The sequence below is a fragment of the Acanthochromis polyacanthus genome, chromosome 15 (genome assembly GCF_021347895.1).
Source record: "Acanthochromis polyacanthus isolate Apoly-LR-REF ecotype Palm Island chromosome 15, KAUST_Apoly_ChrSc, whole genome shotgun sequence".
In the NCBI taxonomy this organism is placed as follows: domain Eukaryota; kingdom Metazoa; phylum Chordata; class Actinopteri; family Pomacentridae; genus Acanthochromis; species Acanthochromis polyacanthus.
Genome location: NC_067127.1, coordinates 4990253 through 5011859, shown reverse-complemented (window position 1 = coordinate 5011859; position 21607 = coordinate 4990253). Strand labels below are relative to the sequence as shown.

The following is a 21607-nucleotide window of genomic DNA, read 5'->3' as shown; positions in this document are numbered from 1 at the left end:
TAGCTACACAATTAAGACTCATCTTTTAGTCTTACAGTGAGCAGTTAGGGCGAATTTCTTTGCCGTTCACGTAGGCTCTTGCTCCCACGAAGTACGCCTTCACATTGTCTTTACGTGCTTTTTCAACGATGGGCCATAGCATCGCTCTGGCATCTCTCTCCTCTTTGGTCAGGTCCTCACTGAAGCGGAGCTTGTTTTCTTGTAGATAGGTGTTGTTCTTGGCTTGCCTCCAAATGACATCCCTCACGGTGCCGTATGCGAACAGAATGATAATTCCTCTGACTCTGGAAGTGTTGTCTTGTCGGCCCAATCTGTGCACTACATCGATTCCCTCCGCCACTTTCTCGTAGCCTAGCCGCGCTAGACCCATGTTCTGAAGGCACAAGGGTCTAGGGCCGCTTGACAGGGAGGGAGGCGGGCTAAAAGGTTGTCTTTCAAATCACTCTGCAGCAACTGGGTAGGTATACAACCAATCAGCGCAACGAATAGGCTGACGTAGTTCCTGGAGCGCCGGGGGATTGTGGCTAAGTCCCATTAGCTTCCCAACCAGCGGAGCCAACTGGTATATTAAGGATTTGCCATATCCCGTCGGCATAAGTCCAAATACGTCTTTTTTCTCAATGAAACACTTCAGTGCCGTCCTTTGTTTATCTTTCAAGTTGAATTTTAGCTTCAAATCTTTAAGGGCTGTGGTCAAAGCCGAGTTGAAAGATAACTGTTTATTGTGCGCCGGTTGTTTCTGTCAGAATCGTTGCGCCTCTGTCGTCACTTAGTTACGCCGCCTTCTGACTCTACACTTCATGGTGATTGGTCCGGCCAGTTTTAGGAGAATCCAGCCTCGAGCCTTATGGAGGGTAACTAGACCCACCCTGGCAGAGAATTAAATTTGTTGCCGTGGGTTGTCTAGCGCGGCTAGGCTAACTTTCTCGCAGATCTCAGTCACTCTCATTTTTACATCCTCACCATCCAATTCAGGAACACCGTACAACCGTAAACACCATCTTCTTTTGTAACGTTCTGCATCAGACAGCCTTTCCTTTATTGTCATTAGCTCCGTTTGTTGTTTTTCACACATTTCTTTCAGCTTTTTGTTTTCAACCTTAACATCGTTGATTTCTTCGTATGCAAATTCCAGAGATTTCTTTATTTCTTTAATGTCAGATGCATTGCTGTTTATCGTAAGAGCTAAATCGTCAGCCCGAGCGCCCTCTATTGGCCAGCCGCCACTGTATGAGGTGACAAGTTTATTTTAGTCAAAGTTACTCTTGAGGTAAGATTCATCCCTGGATCTTTCGGAAAGATATCCCATTTTCATAACTTTAGATTTTGTTTTCTACTAAGAAAGCTGTAGTCTGTTATGATTCAATTGACAAACTTTGTTCACTTAAGCATACTTCTTGTGTACATTGTATACTGATATGTAATATATAGGTACATCTAAATTTTAAAAATAGACGTGTTTAATTTGTGGTTTACTAAATATGCTGTGTAAAAATCATTAAAATAAGCAGCGTTTTCTCGGTGTGACTTTATAAACAGTTGGCAGAGTCCCAGCAGCTGCAGCCTCGAGGCGGTAGAACTTCAGCAGCGCGAGAAGAAAAAAAAGCTGCTCTGACGTCAGCCACGTTAGATTTCAGTAGTCCAAGATGGCGGAGGTGAGCGGGTTGAGGAGCAGAAATCACTTCGAGCCCAACTGCAAAAACCGCGTCTCCGACGAAGGTAAACTGTTGATTTTATCGGATATGTGTGTGACAACGCTCCGCCAGTTAGTATGAAGCGGAGGAGGCGGATTAGAAGTCCAAGTGTTTCTGTTTCTGAGCTCTTTGTCTGTGTCGGTCGCTTTTCCGTTAGCCAGACGCTCTGTTTTCAGTTGGAGACCCGCGGTGTCCTGCCAAATGTGGTACCCGAGCCAGAATGTGTCTCCTCTAGCTCCCAAACACAGTGTCAACACAGCCTGAACTGTGGGAAAATTACCTACGGTTTATCGCAGTTCGTCGGCCGGTGTTTTCTCTTTGTCAAAGTGTGTTTAAGTTGAACAGAAATGCGATTTGAAAGTAAGTCTGACCCGGATACAAAATTCAACCGCGACACCTGTCGGCTCATTTGTCCGGGCGTCACTTTCACCTGGACCCTTCCTCGAAAATATACAAGCCTGCTGTTCCACAGACATCAAGAACCGGCTCCGGGTTCTTTGTGAACTTTGAAGCCCGGTGTCCTGTCACGGAGTTTGAGTCTACACGAAACACTTTACGCTAATCTCATCAGACTAATGACTTAGATATTTTTAAATAGCCTATTATTAGTGTGTACACTTTGCCAGAGGACTCACCACGTCAGTGTGGATACACCTAAATACCTGAGTATATGAGTATTTAATAGTAAGAAAAACACAAGTAATTTTTATTTCCAATAAATGTGAGGAAGTTAATCGTAGCTGTTTACTGCTGTTGATTGTTTTGAAATAAGTGTTACTGACTCTGCATACTCATTGTGCTGTCTAACTCAGCTTAATAGTGAATATCTGTTGATGGATTGGTTATGAGAGTGTTAAATGTTATTTTTTTAGTTTGTGATAACTATCTTCTTTGGCCAGGTTTCTTTAGCTTCAGCGCTAAAGTAGTTATGTCAGGGTGATGCTATTCAGTCATAAACTACTAAATGTAGTCAATATATTAGTGAAATGGAGACCTAATCTACAACTAGAATGATATCAGCTAAAATGGGCCACTTTTTGGTAAATCACTTGAAGCACTAACAAAAAACAATGTATTCTATTAAAATGTGGTTTTATGGTTGGTAATGGTTGTTTTCTTTTAATTTTGCATTGAAATTATCTAGTAAATAGGATTGTTTAGTTCCTACAGGCCTTGATACGTCAGCTGTGCCAATTTTTTTACACAAGCAAAGTTCAGGTAAAATGGGACGCTTATCAGGTAAGTTGAGCCAGTCCAACTGCAAAGGGCTAGTCATCAATTTTTATTGTAAAAAAAAAAAAAAAAATGTCAATATGGCAACATACTGTGTAAGAACAATTTAATAATATCAGGACAATTCATTACATTGTAAATGATTAACTGATCTGCTCATGGCAAATGTATTGAATCCACATTCCACTGTGAACTTGGGTATAAAACATATAAATAATGATTAAAAAAACAACTGCAACCTACTAGGCCTACAAATGGGATGAATGCAAACTCTGAACCTCAATAATATCTAAATAGTCAAAATTTTAAAATGTGTGTGTGTGCTTGGGTAGGTACAATTGTCATGGCCTAGGCTACTTAAACCACAAATTTAAATACAGTCCTGACAGGTGAAGCCGTCATCATCATAGATGCCGTTCTCTTCGCCACAGCTCTCATGGCACCAGATTGAACACTCTAGACACTTGATCCATTCCTCTGTTGCCTTTGGGTCGTCAGGGTCACCGTAGCGAGCCTTGCAGAAATTACACGGCTCGTCGTCATGTTGTGTTTTCCTGTTGACCTTTTTGTCCTTTTGTTTTTTTGATGACTTCGGTTTGGTTTTATTTTTTCTGGCAATGTAGCTTTTCACATAAATGCCTACCCCATTCCCTTCAAATGTCTGCATGTGTTACTGACAAAAAGGGTGGCCCATTTTAGCTGAAACCAGGCGGCCCAACTTACCTGAATAGATTCAGCTAAATTGGGCCACTAACAAAAACGTCAATCTTTGAAAAAAATGCCCAAATACCAAACTTTAAGCATTATTTCTGATAGGTGTCATCAATACAGATATTATACATCAAAAATTTTATATATACACATTTCTTTAATTGACTTATCATCCTTATAATTTTTATCAGAAATTCTTATGCCAGTCCACTCACCACGCAGTTTTCCGGTGCAGTGTGGATTTGAATCTTATCTCTGCCCACAAAAACAACCACAGACCAATAAAATCTGTTGTTTCATGTTAAGTACAGTTGCGGCAAAAATTCGAGACCATTTGCTGTCATTGGCTCTAAAAATCAGAGGGGCTAGGACATCCAATTTTACCTGATGGCCCAATTTACCTGATATCACCCTATTTGAAAATCATTTGAGTAGTTTTCCACACAAAAATGTATGAGGATGTGCAGCTTTTCTTCATTTCATATGATATGTGGGTTTGGAGAAATTTGAGCATTAAACATTCACAAGCTGTGACAGCGAGAAATGATTTTTGTGGTAGTTCGATGCTTCATAAACACAGCAAATAGTATTAATTGAAAGTAAACAAAACAGTAAATGTTATCAGTACAGGTTACAATCACTAAATCAGAGTCTCCAGAGCTCACGTGTTCTGGACTCCCTTATCGCAGTAACCCTTATGTCTACTTTCATACACGCTGGCTGACTCTGTGGCAACAACATTCACATACTGCTGTTTTTAATCTGCACTTTGTCCTCGCTGACTCCCAGTTGGTCTCCTCATTGCAGCTGAACATTTACCCTCCTTGACTCGAGTCCAGAGAGGCCGAGTCCAGTTGTCTTTTGGTGCTGGTGTGCAGGGAAGTCGGTGTGCCTGCATCCTAATAGGCTACAGTGGATTCTCTTATTCATAAACTCATAGCATGGATTGTTTAAGGCTAGAAGAGGGTGTTGTTACCCTGCTTTAGAATCACTGGTGTTAATAATCTGTGTTGCAACACCAGAAAGGAGATTTTTGCATGAATTTGACCTGCTTTCTCAACACTTTAAGCACCAGCTTGCTGCCTTAACATCCAAATGAGAATGTGTAATGTCGTAACCAGCAACGTGTCGGTTAGTTTTCACATAATCTTGCTTGACTTGTTGTTTGTAATAAACTTTCCATCCAATTTTACTCTCAAAGGTTTGTTCATTTCTTCATTTTCACATGAAACCCTTTGGAAACTGCCGGGGAAATTACCTCCTTAAACTCTGAAACTGTCCATATTTAGACAGCTGCTTAAGTGGACCATGGTGTTATCAAGGTCTCTGTCAGATATAGTGCAGGAGTCGAGGGAGGGCAGAACTGATTCGGATCCGGTACTGAGATGTAGGCTAGCTTGCATAGACACAAACTATTCTTGCCGTGCATAGTTAAAGATAGTTCCCGATCCGTGTTGGAAGGGATGCAAGACTGACTTTGCTTGTGTGTTTCTGTGTGGTGCTTTATGCTTTGTGTGTAAAATTCATCTAATCCCTTGGTACCTTTGCTTGTGATTGCACGGGCAGTTAAACATGTAGGCCAGTTAACATCTGCTCTGTGCCTCCATAAGATAAGAAGTAAGGTGGCTAATTTTAGTTCCGCCCTCGTTTTCTGCAAGCTGAGGAGCAGGACAGTGCATTAGCCACTTTATCATGACGTCTGAGCGGACACAACAGCAGAGCTAATGGTTTTAAAGTGGCTGCTGTTATGCTTCCTTGCATGCTTATTGTGTTTTGTCTCTCAGTCACATTCTGCTGCAACACAGACCCCTCGCAGTCCCAGCAGAATAGTGTCTTTGTGCAGGTCCCTTCTATGGCTGCAGTCTTTGCCACTTCATTCTGCTGAGTGCTGCTCTGCACTTGATGGGAACCTGCAATGCCACAGCCTGAGGAAATGTCCAGGGCTAATTTGTTTGCGGTGCAGATTACTGTAACTGCCCTGTGCTCTCAGCACTGCTGCAGCACCTCCTGGTTGATCTTTGGATGTCCCATTTGCAGTTGTCCTTTTGAGCAAGAATACTACTTGAGTCTTAAAAACTGCCTTTCAGCCACCTTGTGATGGTGTTTAGGTTCGATTCTTGCCATTACTAATTAATCGGCAGATGTTTTTGCAATGATTGATGATTGTATTTGTTTCCAAAATGTCAAGTCTTGTTTTGTTCAACCAGCAATGAAAATAATTCTGATATTGATTTGTCTAAAGCATGAGACAAAGAAAATCAAGTCAAGTTAAAGAGATCAACTCTTAATTTTGTAGTAGTTTCTTTTCCAGCTCTTTGATGATCAAATTTGTTTCCTCACCTTTGTGTCTTTGACAATGACTAATGATTATTTCTCTCACTGATTAAGCTGTTACAATTCAGGGATTGATCACAGTTTTGTTGAAAAATAACTTGTTTTGTTTAACCAACAATCTGAAACCCAAAGATATTTTGTTTTACAGCCATATGAAACATTTCAAAAAGCAGAAAACTCTTGTTTTTGTTGATGAATTGTTAGAAACTGTTTGATTGTCATCAGTCAAAAGACTAATGGAGTAATTATTTCTACTAGCGTAGACAAGCAGACTGACAGTGTCAGAAACAGAGAACCAGTTTTTCAGTGGAAATGCTCACTTAAGATTTATGATATGCCATGAACTTGTTGAGACTTTTTGCACGTGTTATATGTTGAAAATGTCACGTCTTGTACTCCAAGAGGAGCACTTGGTAACTTAAAGGTCGTTAATGGAGATCCAAATTAAAAATACATAATATTTGTGGAAATGATCTGCTCTCTAGCTGACCGATTTTCTAAGTTGGACTGACATGAAATGTGATTTGTTAGCTTAGTTATTAAATTTCTGAAGGCTCTGCTAGGGGTCATGCGTGGAAAAAGTTTGTAAAAACACTTTTGTAGCGTGTGAACAGCTCTGGTTCTGTCAAAAGGTGTTTAAACACACAGACTTGGTTTGAAAGTGTAACCAGTAAAAGCTGCATTAAAAAAGACACCTAGCTTCATCTTTCTGTAATTGCCGACCTACAACTGGAACAATTAGTCGATTAATCAACAGAAAATAACTCCTCAGATTCTTAATAGAGAGGATTTGCTGCTGTCTTTTGTCTTATGTGATGACATTTATTATCTTTAGAGATTTGTAAAGTTGCTTTAAGCTGTGTTAGCTTTTTACTGGTGAGTACATGTTGTGTATCCTGGGGGTGTCTGTGAAGCAATAGTGAGAACTTGTCTTTTGTACTTTTGGCCCAGCACTCCTCTCTTTTTCCTTTTTTATTTAGATGGTTAGTGCTGCCAAGACATTTTCGTCTCTGTGTTTATATCAAAGGCTTAAATGAGAAGTTGTGTGCTTATCAAGGATGACAACCAAATTTAAAGGGACAGGTCATGTTGGTTTGTCGAAACCTATTTTGAAGGCAGTGAGAGACAAAAGTTAATACACCTGAGTGGCTAATCCCTTAGATATTTGAATGAGAAGGTTTGATGCTTGTGGTCCAACCTGTTGGATGGACTGTGTGGGCGAGGGATTGTCACTTTAGTACATACTTGAGGGAGTGTCATCTTAAACCTGCACCTGTAAATTTTTTTTATGAAAGATTAACATCATATGCTGTTATTTTACTAGACTACATTTATGTGTACAGTATATTTCCTGGTTTTCGTGTCTCATATGGTATCAAACTGGATATTTTGTGTTGTGTTGGCAGAGAAGAAAAATGCGCTGTCCTAGTAACTTACTTTACTTGTGTCCTTTTTTCTGGCCCTTTGTGATTTTCAGTGGAAGGCTATTTTAGAGCTTGACCTAGATGGGAGGACCAGAGTGGATAACAGTATTTAGCCCAGCGCAGAATGCTGGAAAGATTCCTGTCCTCAGTTTGATCCATATAGGGCATTTCACTTTCTCATGAACCTCTCAGAACAATAGTCAGCCTGTCACAAACGTATGGCACTAAAACCTGTTCTGTGGGAAAGTGGGTTTTGGTCTTACCACAAAAACCAGCCCGCACATTCTTCTCTTTCTCTCTATAACTTCTTCTGTGCAGCATAATGTGATGTAAGCAGTGTAATTTTATCTTTCTCTCTCCTGTGCTTTGTCCCGCTATCTCAAGGTTTGAGTGGCGTGGAAGATGTCCCCATTTTTCAGCAGAAGAAGAGGCCTCCTTTAGCCAGGCCCGAAGACCTGGAGGATGACTTGCTTCCCAGGACCGTGGCCTCAAACTCAAGCAAAATCGCCAGCCTCATCCCCTCACAGGATGAGGAGATTCAGGAGGAAGAGGTGAAGTTTTCATGTGTTTGCTTCTTTATTCCGGTCTTCTGACAGGCTTCTATAACATCTAACTAAGATTTATGTGTGTGTCACATGAAAGTTCCTGTTTCTTTCTTTTTTTCAACAGTCTGAGCTTTATTGAGAAGAAAAATGTTTTCCACATGCCTTTGAAAAGGTTGAAAGACAAAAAACAAATGAAAAGAGAATAGAAGTGAATTTTAAAGACAAGCAAGAAATGGGATCGTCTAGATAAATGTTGTTCATTTTGCTATTATTTCATGTCAGTTAGGGCCGTAACTCATCTCTGCTTTTATCTTTTCCTCAGCGATTAATGTGATGGTTATTTCCTTTATTAATCAAGAAATTGTTTGATCTGCAAAAAAAACAAAAGATGATTGATTTACTTTATCGTAAGACGTGAAAAAGTAGCAAATCCATTGGCTTGTTGGCCTGAAAAATACTTAAGCAATAATTAATCTGTTTTGGAAAATAAGATTAATTTGCTTCTGGTCAAATAATTAATTAACTTTCTGTTTCTTGTCACGGTGATATTAATCACATGGTTTCTGAAGACTGAGTGGACAGATAAATGTGTAGACTTTGTAAGTAAATGCAGTAAATTTGTCAAAGCAGGTAGAAGATAATCATTCTAGTGAAAGCATGAAGGGCTTGATGAAAGGCAGATGCTGGATTTGTTGAGTTTCTTTGTATGATTTGATATTCTAAGTCCCTGACCTTACAACAGAGATGGCTTATGCTGTGAATTAGAGCTATATAAATGAAAACAAATGGAATTAAATAGAATGGAAGACTCCTCACAACAGAGTTACTTCTATCCGTTAAAATACATTTCCTGTGTGTATTCAAGGCTTCTATGTTGCTGAGGCAAAAAATACAGATATTCAGTCATTTAGTTTGACTTCTAGCCCTGAGTTTGTTCCTGTTGCCTTGTTTTCTCCAGTGCTTTGTTGGCGTTGTAGTTTTCAGTTCTCTGTCTCTTCTATGGAACTTGCCACATCAGCAGTGTAGTCACTCGAGCCTCTCTGGATGCCAGGGAAAGCGCTGATTGATTGCAAACTGTCGTCTCCAGGCTGTGGTCGAGGAAGAGAAACCCAGGCCCATCCAGATCGTCCTGGCCAACGAGGACAAGCACAGCTTCGAGCTGGACGCCGCTGCGCTGGAGAAGATCCTGCTGCAGGATCACGTGAAGGATCTGAACGTGGTGGTCGTGTCTGTGGCCGGAGCTTTTCGCAAGGGGAAGTCCTTCCTGCTGGACTTTATGCTGCGCTACATGTGCAGTCAGGTGAGATGAACAATGTGGTGTTTTCATTCTTTATAGACCTGCAAGAGCATGTGATCCTGTGACAATTGTAAGAGACAGCTATTTAGTTAAGTATTAACCATGCAATGTTGTAAATGCAGACAACTCAAAAAGCACTGATTTATTAACATCCAAAGGGAATAATCTGATCCACAAAAGTTTAGATATTTTCTCAATTGAAGGGTCAGTATATAATTGAGGGACTTTTGAAGTCCATGGCATATATCCTGCAAACGTTTTTATTAAAAGTATGTTCATTATGATCATGTCTTTACAAATTCCATAATTATGTATTATGGAAACAATCATTTATTTATAAAAAGAAATAACGAGATATCACTAAAATGTCAACTAAATAACCACCAAGATTACTAATAACCACCTTCTAATCAGCTAAGCAATAATAAAATGAGCTTGTCCAAAAAAATTTTTATTGTCTTCTTTTTATTAAGTTGAGATAATCATGACAGATATTTATTTTTTGGCAATATATCAAATTTTATATGGAAAATAACAAATTGTATCTGTGTCTGAGAAATCACTTTCAACTAAGTTACCGTTACAAAAACACCTCTCCAGGAAGTGTGTTAATTCCAGATCACATGACCTGCTCCACATGATGTCATTTCCTCCTGAAGAAAAGACTGGAAAGACTCCAAGGCTTTCTGACTTATTTAATGTAAAGTAGTCAGCAGGTTTACTACAATATCTTTAGAAATAGCTTTAAATTTTACTCAGTTGTATATATAATATTTTAGAAGAATCTTTCTGTAAAAATGCTATGTGGTGTTTGGTTATATGTTGATTTTAGGCCTGAAAACAGCAAAAATGTCGACTATGATGCAAAAAGTCCAGCAATGATATATTGGATCTAATACATAATATATACTGAACGGTACATTTTTAAGCCAGTTCTTGCACTGGTGCACAGTTACAGTGAGAATAGGTAAGAAAATAGTTGATATTAGTGCTAATTCTGTGTCTACGCGTGCTAAGAAAATATACAGCGGCTCATCCTTGCTCTGGGCTTAATATTGTGTAACGTCTGGAGTCAGTTGAGATTGTGAAAACAGATGGGCTCATTGGACAGATGATATTACAGCCAGTTAGTGCTTGTGTAGGTGACTCCCAAAGATGAGTGTTTCCAGTCAAGTGTCATACTGAGAAAGTTGCTCAAACAGGAGAGTCAGATGTGGAGCAAAAAGACATGGTGATTTCAGCTGGTCTCAGTGTTATGTGAACAGCTTTAGATGTGTAAATCCTTTAATTAGGTGTTTTTTAATCATGATTGCTGGTGTTTGAATTTCTGTCTTGAAATGTAAGGTCCACACGAACACATTAGTATGTCCATCTGTGTCTGGCACGAGTAACAACAGCCGTTCTTTCAGACCTTCTGCTAGCAGCTGGGCACAGAGAAGCCGTCAGGATCACTTTACAGAACACTCACAACACAACCACACACACACACACACCTATACACAACAGGAAAAATGTTGGAATGTTGTGATGCTTTCTCACAGCTGTTAGCCGGCGTGATCAGGACCACTCATGCAAGTCTGTGCTCGTGTTCACGCTGTTCCCGTTTCTTCATTCATTAACATTGGTTAATGTTGCAAACAGTTTTATTAGGCTTGTAAAACTCTGACAGCTGTGTGTCCGTCACAAGGAGAATGATCAGACTGCAGGTATTTATCAGATGACAAACTATAATCTTGCTCTGTCATCATGCCAGAGAAGATGACGCACTGTAATGAACCAGGAATCGACGTTCTTGCTTACTCTGACTTGCAAATCAGGTATTTGCTTTAGAAGCTGCTTTCCTCGCCTGATGCTGGGATAAATAAACAAACGAACATGGTCACAACTACGTGAATCACAGCAGCTGTTAGCGTAAAAGTGGCACAAAGGGAGCTCTACAATAAAATAAATCATTTCTGGGAGTGTTTTGTTTCCTTTTTATCTAATGCCTTTAGTTTGTGCTAATTGCATGCTGTAAAATTATCTGTTTAGATAATCACAATAGAACTGTACATCATAATAACACAGTGATGGCAGGAATTAGTGTCTTTCTCAGTCAACACTTTACTTTTGGCTACACGATAATAATATGGTGCTGGTCAGAGTGTGGACTGACCGGTGTCGCCAATATCAGTGCTTCTTTCTCATAGAAGTGTGGCTGTACAGATTAAATGTGACAGTTTGAAGACAGTGTGGTCATAAAGTTGATTAAACTACAGTATATACATGTACATTATTCACCACAAAACCCCCGATAAAAACAGTTTCTCTTTCCTCCATGTGCTAATCTGTGCTAAATGCTTGTTGACATCAGTTCTTTGACCTGTTCCGTGTTCACACTCCTCCCTCTTTCTCTCATGTCACTATCTATCCACTTCTAACCTCTACCCTTCACCTTTTCTCTCATCTCTTCTTCTCTTTCTGTTTTTTTTTTTTGTTTGTTTTTTTTGTCCTCCTCCCTCTGTCCTTCTGCAGCAGAACGAGTCGTGGATTGGGGGCGATGACGACCCGCTGGAGGGCTTCACCTGGAGAGGAGGCTGTGAGAGAGAGACCACAGGAATCCAGGCCTGGAGTGAAGTCTTTGTGGTCGACAAGCCTGACGGCAGCAAGGTACACTGTCATCTTAAATGCTTAATTTCATCTTTTGTTCATATGTTTTCACACATCTAAACCGCTGCTGCTTTTTGCGCTCCTCATCTTGTTTTCCCAGGTTGCTGTGCTCCTCGTTGACACTCAGGGAGCGTTTGACAGTCAGTCCACAATAAAGGACTGTGCTACCGTGTTTGCCCTCAGCACAATGACCAGCTCTGTACAGGTGATACTTGGAGCACGTCCTGTTTTCTGAAAGCTGTGCTTTAGCCTCATTCTGCTGTCACTTAAGCCTCGCGTTGCGTTTCTCTTTGTATTCAGGTGTACAATCTGTCCCAGAACCTACAGGAGGACGACCTGCAGCATCTGCAGGTTGGTGTCGTTTCTTCAAGTAAAGCCAAAGTCTCCTACGCCGTCTTCTGTTTTCTGATCGTGGTTTGTTTTTCTCTCATATTTAGCTCTTCACAGAATATGGCCGGCTGGCAATGGAAGAGATTTACCAGAAACCTTTCCAGGTATTGGGTTCTTTCTATTTTACCCTGTGTGCATGAAAATTGTGAAAACATTTTGTACATTTGTTCTAAAAAATGAATGCCCTCTAATTCCTCCTGTACACGTTAATATTCACCGAAAGTCGTGTATTTTGAGGCAATAATATAAAACTATAAAACTGAAAAATGTCATTTCACTGAGAATCAGTGCTGCAAATGAAAACAGGATAAGTTTGGACAGACAAAAAGTAAAGTAAATCATGAAAATAATTTTATATCTAAACACATAAACAACATTATTACCTCAGCAGTGATTTTTCTCCACAGAATCATTCACAGTGTGTCTGATTGTGTGTTTCAGTCCCTGATGTTCCTGATTCGGGACTGGAGTTATCCTTATGAACATAACTACGGACTGGACGGAGGCAAAACTTTCCTGGAGAGAAGGCTGCAGGTTAGAATCACTTTCTAAATCAGGTTGAAAATGCGTATTTTTCAGTTGCAGATACACATCTCAAGCCGATGGCAAAAACACCGCACACTGTGACTGCGTTGCTTTTTGCTGACACAGGTCAAAGAGAATCAACACGAAGAGTTGCAGAATGTAAGGAAACACATCCACTCCTGCTTCTCCAACATCGGCTGCTTCCTGCTGCCACATCCTGGCCTCAAGGTGGCCACCAACCCCAAGTTTGACGGCAGACTGAGAGGTGAAACGAAGCAACACACACTTAGGAATAATGCAGAATGACGGCTGAAGCACGCTGGACTGAAACATCGTACAGCAGAAATGAAATCAGAGTTTGTTTATGTGTTTCAGACATTGATAGTGATTTTAAAAAGGAGCTGGCCAGGCTGGTTCCTCTCCTCCTGGCCCCAGAACGACTGGTGGAGAAAGAGATCGGAGGCAACAAAGTCACCTGCAGAGATCTCGTAGAGTACTTTAAGGTACTGTAGGGTTTTACTTAAAGTTTTTGAGTTGATTAACTTAAATCCTCATTTTTTACAGTCTGCTGCCATGCCTGATAACACAGGATTAGTCATTTGGTCTCACAACCAAAGAGGGTTTTTCCCACCCACTTAATTTGTCACAGCGCAGACTCGCAACTAGACGAGCCCCCAGTAGAGGGTAGAACCACGCCTATGCATGATACTCTGTATCAGTTTTGATCATCCTACGTATATCCCTTCCTACTTGATCTGCTGACCTGTAACTCCACAACTGAGCAGGGGACCTTAGACTGATCTTCAGTGTCAAGTTTGATTATCCCGACTTCTGCACTTGCAGAGATATCTGACCGAACATATCCACATACATACTGACCCAGCCAGATACCGAAGCGAATGCAGTAACCCCGCTGATGTACGTCAGGCGTGGTTAACAAGCAAACGTGATAAATCAAGCTTGTTCAAGCTGTGCTTCAGGGTTTGGCAGTGTTGCACCCTGATTTTAAAAAGACACACCAGCCTTGTGTTTTAAGTACTTGTCATGATGTGTTTTCATGCCAAAATTTTAACATTTATAGAAAACACTCATCATAATCTGCATGATTTTTCATTCCTGCAGGCTTACATAAAGATCTACCAAGGCAAGGAGCTGCCTCACCCAAAGTCCATGCTGCAGGTTAGTTATAGTCTCAAAACCAGCAGATATGTATAAGTGTACTTCTCACTTTTTACATTTTTATTCTCATCTCCGAGTCGTCTTGAATGTCGTTTTCTCTTCCTGTTTCAGGCGACAGCGGAAGCCAACAACTTGACCGCTGTGGCCGGAGCCAAAGACATGTACAGCAAGAGCATGGAGCAGGTAAGAACACGTTGGTCTTACTCATCCATCCAACAAACTGTCAAAGTCAACTAAACCAACTTCTGTTTCGCAAGGAATAGCACAAAGTTGTTCAGGTCTAGTTTTCATTTTGTGTTTGAGAAGCAAACGTCACACTAATGGAACAATTCCTGCAAAGTGGGGCCTCATGAATCCAATTAGATCCGGTCTTCCTCACATTTAGTCGTTTATTTGACAGGTCTGCGGTGGGGATAAGCCCTACATCGCCCCGGGTGACCTGGAGCGCTGCCACGAGGAGTTCCGCGAGCACTCGGTGCGTTTTTTCCGCTCTGTGAAGAAAATGGGCGGTGAGGAGTTCTGCCAGCGCTACCAGAAGCAGCTGGAGGCGGCGCTGGACGAAGCCTACACCAACTTCTCCAAACACAACGACGGCAAAAACATCTTCTATGCGGCGCGCACGCCCGCCACGCTGTTCGCCGTCATGTTCGTCTCCTACGTGGTCTCTGGGGTAACGGGCTTCATCGGCCTGAGCATCCTGGCGGCGCTGGCTAACTTCGTCATGGGTGTGGCGCTGCTGTCGTTCTGCGCCTGGGCGTACGTGAAATATTCTGGAGAGTTTCGGGAAGTTGGAACGATGATAGATCTGGTGGCTGAAACGCTCTGGGAACAGGTGGGTAGTCTGTGTACGTGCAAGATTTGGCTTGTTTTTGGTCAAATATAATGTACGTTTTGAAATTATGACAATTCCGTTTTACTAGAAATGTTTCAGGTGTCAGACTTAATAAAGATAGTTCAGTGTAAGATATATTTATTAGTCCCACAGTGGGAACAGTTACGGTGTGACGGCAGCAAATAGGATTGTGAAGTTCTGATTCTTGTGTGGATATGCAGATTGTGTGGATTCCTCTGGATGTGGGGAAATAACAGTATTACATGTCAGTGGTATTGCACAGACTTTTTTATAAACAGAAATACAGATGGATACTAATATTGTATGGATACTGCACAGACTCCTGTATGTGCAGAAAAATTGTCAGCAAGTAAGTCAAAAATCACAGTATTTGAGGTAATTAACCCTTGTGTCGTCCTGTGGGTCAAAACTGATCATTTTAAAGTTTGAAAATGTGGAGAAAAAAGATGTCCACATTTTCAACATTGTTGGGAAATCTTTCAATGTTTTTTGGTGGGGGGAAAAAAGAAATGTTAAAAATATTTCTTTAAGAACATTCACAAAAAAATCAGTAAATTCAGCAAATTTCACTGGATTTCGATTGATTTTTTTTTTTTGTGAATGTTCTTAAAGAAAATATTAAAAGTTTTACTGATATATATGTAATCACTTTAGATATTTTTTGGAAGATTTTTACTCATTTTTTAAAACATTTCCAAGAATTTTCTTGCCAAATTTGGGGGATTTTTAAAAAAATACAACTTTTAAGGAATTATTGGAATTTTTTTACCTGCAGGTTTTGCAAATTTTCAGAATTTTGGGGAATTTTTTTGCTGAACTTTTGGATTTTTTTCAGACAAAGAAACAGTATTTTTTTGGTACCTGTAAATGAGAGAAACAGGAGGGTTAAGAAACCATACCTTCCTTTTATGAGGGTTCAAACCATCGGTTATTCATATTTATTGATTCATTGTGTTTGATCGAGTCTTTGCCTTTTCTCTTGCTTTATTTTTAGAAGTGTTTACTTCACCGTGATGCAGAATTTAGAAGAGCTTTAAATCGTCACATTTCCAAAACTGGAAGCAGCAAGTTCAGAATTGATGCTTGATAAATAAGTTAATCAAGTTAAGCACTGGCCTAGTTTGAGAGAGTAAAGAGTACTCACATGGCAGTCTGTTGTCCTTGGATGTGTCCTTGAATATTCAGTGTTTAGGTTTAGAGCAGATCAAGCAGATAGTTTAAGGTTACGGTTGTTTTAACCCTGTTCTTTATGCTGCTGTTTAATGCTTCTAGAAGTGTGAGTTCGTCTATCCTGGATTTTTGTGGTGATTAACAGATGGTTACTACCAGCATTTTAGAACGCTTGATAAGAGTCTGGGTTATATCAGATGAAGTAACCAACAGTATAAACAGTTCTTTTCTCCAGGAAAGCAGCGATCCATGGTGTGTGTGACTCTGTCTTTTTCTTTTTACCTCCCATCTATTTTTGTTTTCGTCTGTCAGCTCCATGTTTATGAATGTTTGCCATCTTCCATCAAGTCTGAAATCCAGCCGGCATGTCTTCATTTTCTCCCCGTTCTTCCTTCATTTGTTACACTTAGACTACTCAAGGGAACAAATGTGAAATCAGCTTGTTGGCTTTTTAAAAATCTGTTTGGAGTTTCCTGAATGTTTGTGGTTCTCCTCAAACTTCACGTCTCTCGTTCCTTCTCCCTCCTTCCTCTGTTTTCTCTCTTCCTGCCTCCCCTGCTTTTCAGAGGACGGTCAGAAAGGTGAGAGGCGTCGCTTCCCGTTTCTCTGATCTTCTGCCTGCCATTCTCAACATCCTGCCTGAATTCCGTTTCTCCTTTTTTCCACAACTTTCGTTTGTGTGTTTGTCAGTTGTACGGTGCCTTTTTATTCCTGCTTAACCCTCTGAACCCCAAACCCACTGGCGAGTTTTTTTTTTTTTTTAAATCCCAAAACAGTCATCAGAATATCAGTTTCCATATTATTATAGTTGATTAAAGTCACTTTTTTCTCTCTCATTTAAAAATTCCCCAAAAAGTAAACCATTTCCATCGGATCCTGTGAATAAAAATAATAATTCTGCGAGCAACATCCATGTCGCAACGTGTTTTTGGGCTTTTCTATTGAACTGCAGGTTGTTTTTACTCCAAGCAGATAAGAAAGACTGAGAGGAAAATAAACAGCCAATAAAATAAGTGCAGCGTGACTTAAAAGTGGTAAACAGAAGAGCAAGTTGTTGTGAAACATCTTTCTAGAGCTGATGTGCAGTGATAGTATGAAAAACTGCTTGTTTTATAGGATGTGGAGCTGCCTGTTCCACAGAATGAGTAATAGCTGTGTGCACTTGAACAATGTTAAACCGCTACAGGTCAGAAGTTTGGAAGCAACTTCAAGTTCTTGTTTCCAATGTCTTTCTTGAAAACCCGTGTGAATTCTATGGATTTTGGGATTTATTTACTGCATGATCAGACTTTGCTTTTATTGATCTGCACCGTTTTACCTTTAAGTGTACATTGATGTGACCAGACCATTGCTGAATAAATGTTAACAAAAGAAGGGTTCAGGTTTAGAGTCGAGAAGATTTGTGAGAGTCACAACTTCAGTGCAGAAGTAAAAAAACAAAACCAAACAAATCACAGTTTGTATTATTCACTATAGCTCTTTGGTTGTTAAGAGTTTGCAGACAACAGTCCTGCTAAAACTGCCACAGAAATGTCTAGAAAGAAACAACTGAGTAAAGAAACAAGAGTAAAGAAATAAATATGTAATTATAAGTAAAATCTATTCTGATGAGTGACTCTTTATATAATAATCGTGTTTTTATTTTTTGCACCAATGAAACTATGGCCTTTTTTTGTACATGTTTGATCTTGCTTCCAAACATTTGGCCTGTAGTGGAGATATTCCAGGTTTGCTGTTTTTGTGGAAGAGATCCTTCAATAAATTTAGATGTTTTTATGATTTATAACATAATTTAGGTACACTGCACTACAGACATTTTTTTTTTCTGAGTTCTCTATCCATCTTTTTCCGTGGATAAATTTGCCCGGCGTGAGTGAACGCCCAGAACCTGCTGTTCAGAGGGTTAATCTCTCCTTTCCCATCGTTTTCCCGCCTCCTACCTCAGTGTTTGTCTTGTTCCGTCTTTAACTCTGCTCCTGCCTGCTGTCCTCTCAGGTGTTTTCCAAACTTTCGGAGCCCGTCAGGAGTCGCCTGACGTGGCCGATCTCTCTGCTCCCTTCCCTCCCGTCGTCGCTGGGACTCAGAACTCCTCTCAACAACAACTACAAGAAGACTAACTAGCTGCTGGCCGACGGACTCACAGACTGTTAAACCTTCTTCTCATTTCAAAACGCCTGCAGTTTGCTGGCTTCTTTATTTTTCCAACGGTGCTGAATTCTTTTGCTTTAACTCCTGGTGTGGAACGCTGCAGAACAGGCTCGTCTCAGGATCTGGAGGACGTGGAGCCTGACCAAAACGGTTTATGATCATCTTATTCTGATGAATGTGGATGGAAAGGTTTTGTTTTGTTGAACAGTCTTTTCAGTTGAGGATTTCTGTGGTGAATTTGTCTATTTTTGTTCCCTTATTTGACCTTGAGCTTTTTTTTTCCCCCTTAACCTACTTTCTTTCAGTTTTTCTGTCTCCAGTAGAAGCCGTTCTTCAGTTAGAATCTGTTCTCACACGAAACCTTCTTTTGTCGTCTTTCCTCTGCTGCAGGTTTTGAAGCCACTAAGCGAACATTATATGGAGGACAACGTCAGGCAGACGGTGGTTAACTCCATCAAAGCCAGCTTGACAGAGCAGGGCTCGCAGCACACCAAGTTAAAGACTCACTGACGTTCTTCCTCCTCTTCATCTCCCCCTTCATCAGCCTCCTGCCCGCTCACTCAGTGTGTCCAGTCCTAGAACTGTGGAACTAGTTCAACACCAAAGCTGACCCTCTTTTTAAATCGTTTCCCACCAAACGCTCATCAACACGTCGCTGCCCCCGTCTGTTAAGGACCTGTGGGCACTCGGCTGCTCTCCATCGCCCCCCAGTGCCTCACATCAGATACTGCATGTTCATGAGAGGACCGAGCGGAGACGCTGCCTCTTGCCAAATCCAGACCTGAAGGACGTTCTCTCCGGTGTGCCATGCTGTGGTAGATGCATCGTACTGTAGGCTGATACTCACATCCAACTGAGCTGTAATTCAGGGAAAACTGACACCGCTGCGAGCAGACGTTCTCAGCGTCGGACACAAACACTTGAAATGTTTTTGTCCTACAGGCCAGACAGTTCAAAGCTCAGTTTACTTCCTCCTCAGCTTGATAATAACATTTCCCACAAGCACAAGTGACTAATCGATGCTGAAAACTAATGAATGTTCTGTTTTTGTCTGTTATTTCAGTGAAGGCAGCAGGTTTTATTGATTCTGCTGAAGTCTAGCTGGAGAGGTAATTTAAATGTTCAGATTTACCTACGACTCTGAACTGAAAGGATGAGCGCAGGAAATGAAGCAAAGCTGTATTTTTTTTTGTTCTTTCTGCCTCCATTCATTAGTTAACCAGGTAGCATTTGTGTAATCAAACTCTGGGCTCAGGTTGCTTCTAGATACGATCTCTGTACATCTCTCTCTGTGTTTTTGCCCTTAATATGTTTTGATCGGTCATATTAAGGAGCTGAAGGAAGCCTCGATGCTCTCAGCTGATTCTATATATTTAGTTTTTAATCTTAGCGACTGACGTGTTTTACCTGGCCTTCAGTATGTCGTAGCGACCCGCCAGTGCATGGTGTTAAGAGGAGGGTTTAGAGCCCAGCTTTAGTAAGACAGCTCATTTTAAAACTGTTTTTTCTTCCACTGAAGCATCTCTGACTGGCCATGAAGTTAAATTTGAGCTGAGGGAATCCAAGCTCTGATTTTTTTGTAAGTCAATCATGATTTAATACCTCAGCTGATCGAGCAACCAACTGTTTGCTCTCTTTACCCCTTTAAAGGATTAGTTTTGGGAAATGTATTGATTCTTTTTCTTGCTGACAATTACAGATGAGACGACTTAAAATACTGTCATGACTGTGTGTTAAAGTAAAGCTACGCTTAGCATAGCTTAGCTTAAAGACTGGAATCAGATGGAAACTGCTAGCATAGATCTGCCTCCCACATTGTTTTCTCCACTAATTTAAAAACGGTGGTGCTAAAATTAGCTTCTTGTGCGACGTTTTCCAGCAGAAAGTGGACAAGAGGAGTGATTGGCACCAAAGTTATTCAAGAAAATCCTCTGAATTTTACTTTTTTCTCCGTAAAATGTGACGAGATTCGTAGGACTGGAATAATGTTGTGTAGATACGTTTGTTTGTTTCACATCTACAGAGTCAAATTTGTGAACAAAGACCAGATTTATTTTCCGTGAACTTGACCAAACTGTCCTAAATTGGACCCACTTATTCAACCTTTAACTTTGGACGGAGCCATGCTAGCTGTTTCCACACGTTTCCAGTCTTTATGCTAAGCTAACAGGTTTTGTATTTGACGGACAGACATTCATCTTCTCGTCTGACTCTGCAGAAAGCTCCCAGGATTCCTTCGCCTGACATGTAATAACTCGACCTACTGCCTTCTAATGGCTGCTGACTGTTTCTAAATCGGAGCTCTATCTCTCAGAAGCAGCTCAAAGACCGATAACTCCTGTCATCACACTAACAGCTGCACCACATCTGTCTGAGCTCTCCCTGCATTGATTCCATCCACATGATTTATCACCTCAAGCGCCAATCTTGTACTGTACAGTCTGTTCATATATCACAAATCGGGCATGTATGTTGGATTAAATATTTAAATAAACTTTGTATACATTTTATAGTGAATCAGTTGACAATTGCTGTTGTTTTCTTTTCATTTTTTTTTTTTTTTCCTCTTCTTGATCAACTTACCAGTCTGTGGTTTGTTAAAGAACGATAAGTTGCTGCTGTAGGTTTACACATTAGTTTCCTCCTCTTCTCGAGAGCGGACGATAGCAGAAACACGGTGTGAATATTCAGATTCTGATAGGAAAATGTTTCGATTGTGACGAGTGGGTCGGAGTCTGTCTGCCTTTTAAAGATATCTCTGGTAATTTATTTTTGAATAAAATGTTTACCTTAAGAATAAATCATCAACACAACTCTGCTTTGGCTCCTTTTTGTCTTATTTCTTGAAAGATGAGGAAGCAAGCAGAAATTTCTCACACTTTTTTCCATTTCTTGTTGCTTCGTATAGATTTCTTGCAAATGAGAGGTTTACACTTAATTAGGCAATACAAGCCAGATAGGATGTTGAATAATAATATCTACTGGCCCCACGTGGGGGTCCGTGACGTCACTTACCTGCGCCACTTGAGATTGCTTTTGCATTTGAATTATGAGACGCATTTTGCGGGCGAGCACGAAAACGAAAAAGCATTTCTTAGTTTGCTTTTGCTTTTTAATTTAGTCACAAAATGAGCAGTCTTGAAGAAGAAAATGAAATTGCATTTTGGAATATTGCTTTATAATTTAATTTTTGAGTCAAATAGTGCAGCCATGACTTTGAAATTCAAAAGCATTTCTGCTAATGCTTTTGCATTTTCGAATTTGACATTTCAAATTGAATTTTGTTACCTTTTTCCTGGTGAACGTTTTGAAAATTAAATGTCAAATGTGATTTGCTTTTGCTTTTTCATTTAGTTACAGAATGAGCAGTGTTGAAGAAGAAAATGAAATTGCATTTTGGAATATTGCTTTTTAATTTTATTTTTGAGTCAAATAGTGCAGCCATGACTTTGAAA

General features: G+C 40.3%; 1 protein-coding gene across 7 annotated transcripts; it reads left to right on the top strand.

The window, feature by feature from the left end:
* The first annotated feature begins 1590 nt into the window (after positions 1-1590).
* Positions 1591-20970, top strand: LOC110964069 (atlastin-2-like). 7 transcript variants are annotated; one of them, XR_007946990.1, is made up of 16 exons: positions 1592-1719; positions 7781-7947; positions 9029-9241; positions 11753-11887; positions 11988-12092; positions 12188-12238; positions 12325-12381; positions 12719-12811; positions 12929-13067; positions 13178-13305; positions 13925-13981; positions 14093-14164; positions 14382-14813; positions 16571-16585; positions 18000-18302; positions 18543-18664. XR_007946990.1 is itself a non-coding variant. In XM_051959488.1 (15 exons), the coding sequence occupies exons 1-15, from the start codon at positions 1647-1649 to the stop codon at positions 18123-18125; spliced, it is 1863 nt and encodes a 620-aa protein (XP_051815448.1). In that variant the 5' UTR covers positions 1592-1646; the 3' UTR covers positions 18126-20970. The 7 variants fall into 7 exon arrangements, 6 of the variants coding, with proteins under 6 accessions (XP_051815447.1, XP_051815448.1, XP_051815449.1 ...); XM_051959488.1 differs by having other exon boundaries at positions 18000-20970; XM_051959489.1 differs by lacking the exon at positions 18543-18664 and having other exon boundaries at positions 16695-18133.
* Positions 20971-21607: the final 637 nt, after the last annotated feature.

Coding starts and splice junctions, on each gene's coding strand:
- LOC110964069 (XM_051959486.1), top strand. CDS start 1,647: ATGGCGGAGGTGAGCGGGTTGAGGAGCAGAAATCACTTCGAGCCCAAC. Junction 12,382..12,718: donor TTTACCAGAAACCTTTCCAG/GTATTGGGTTCT, acceptor TGTGTGTTTCAG/TCCCTGATGTTCCTGATTCG. Junction 13,068..13,177: donor GTTTGACGGCAGACTGAGAG/GTGAAACGAAGC, acceptor TATGTGTTTCAG/ACATTGATAGTGATTTTAAA.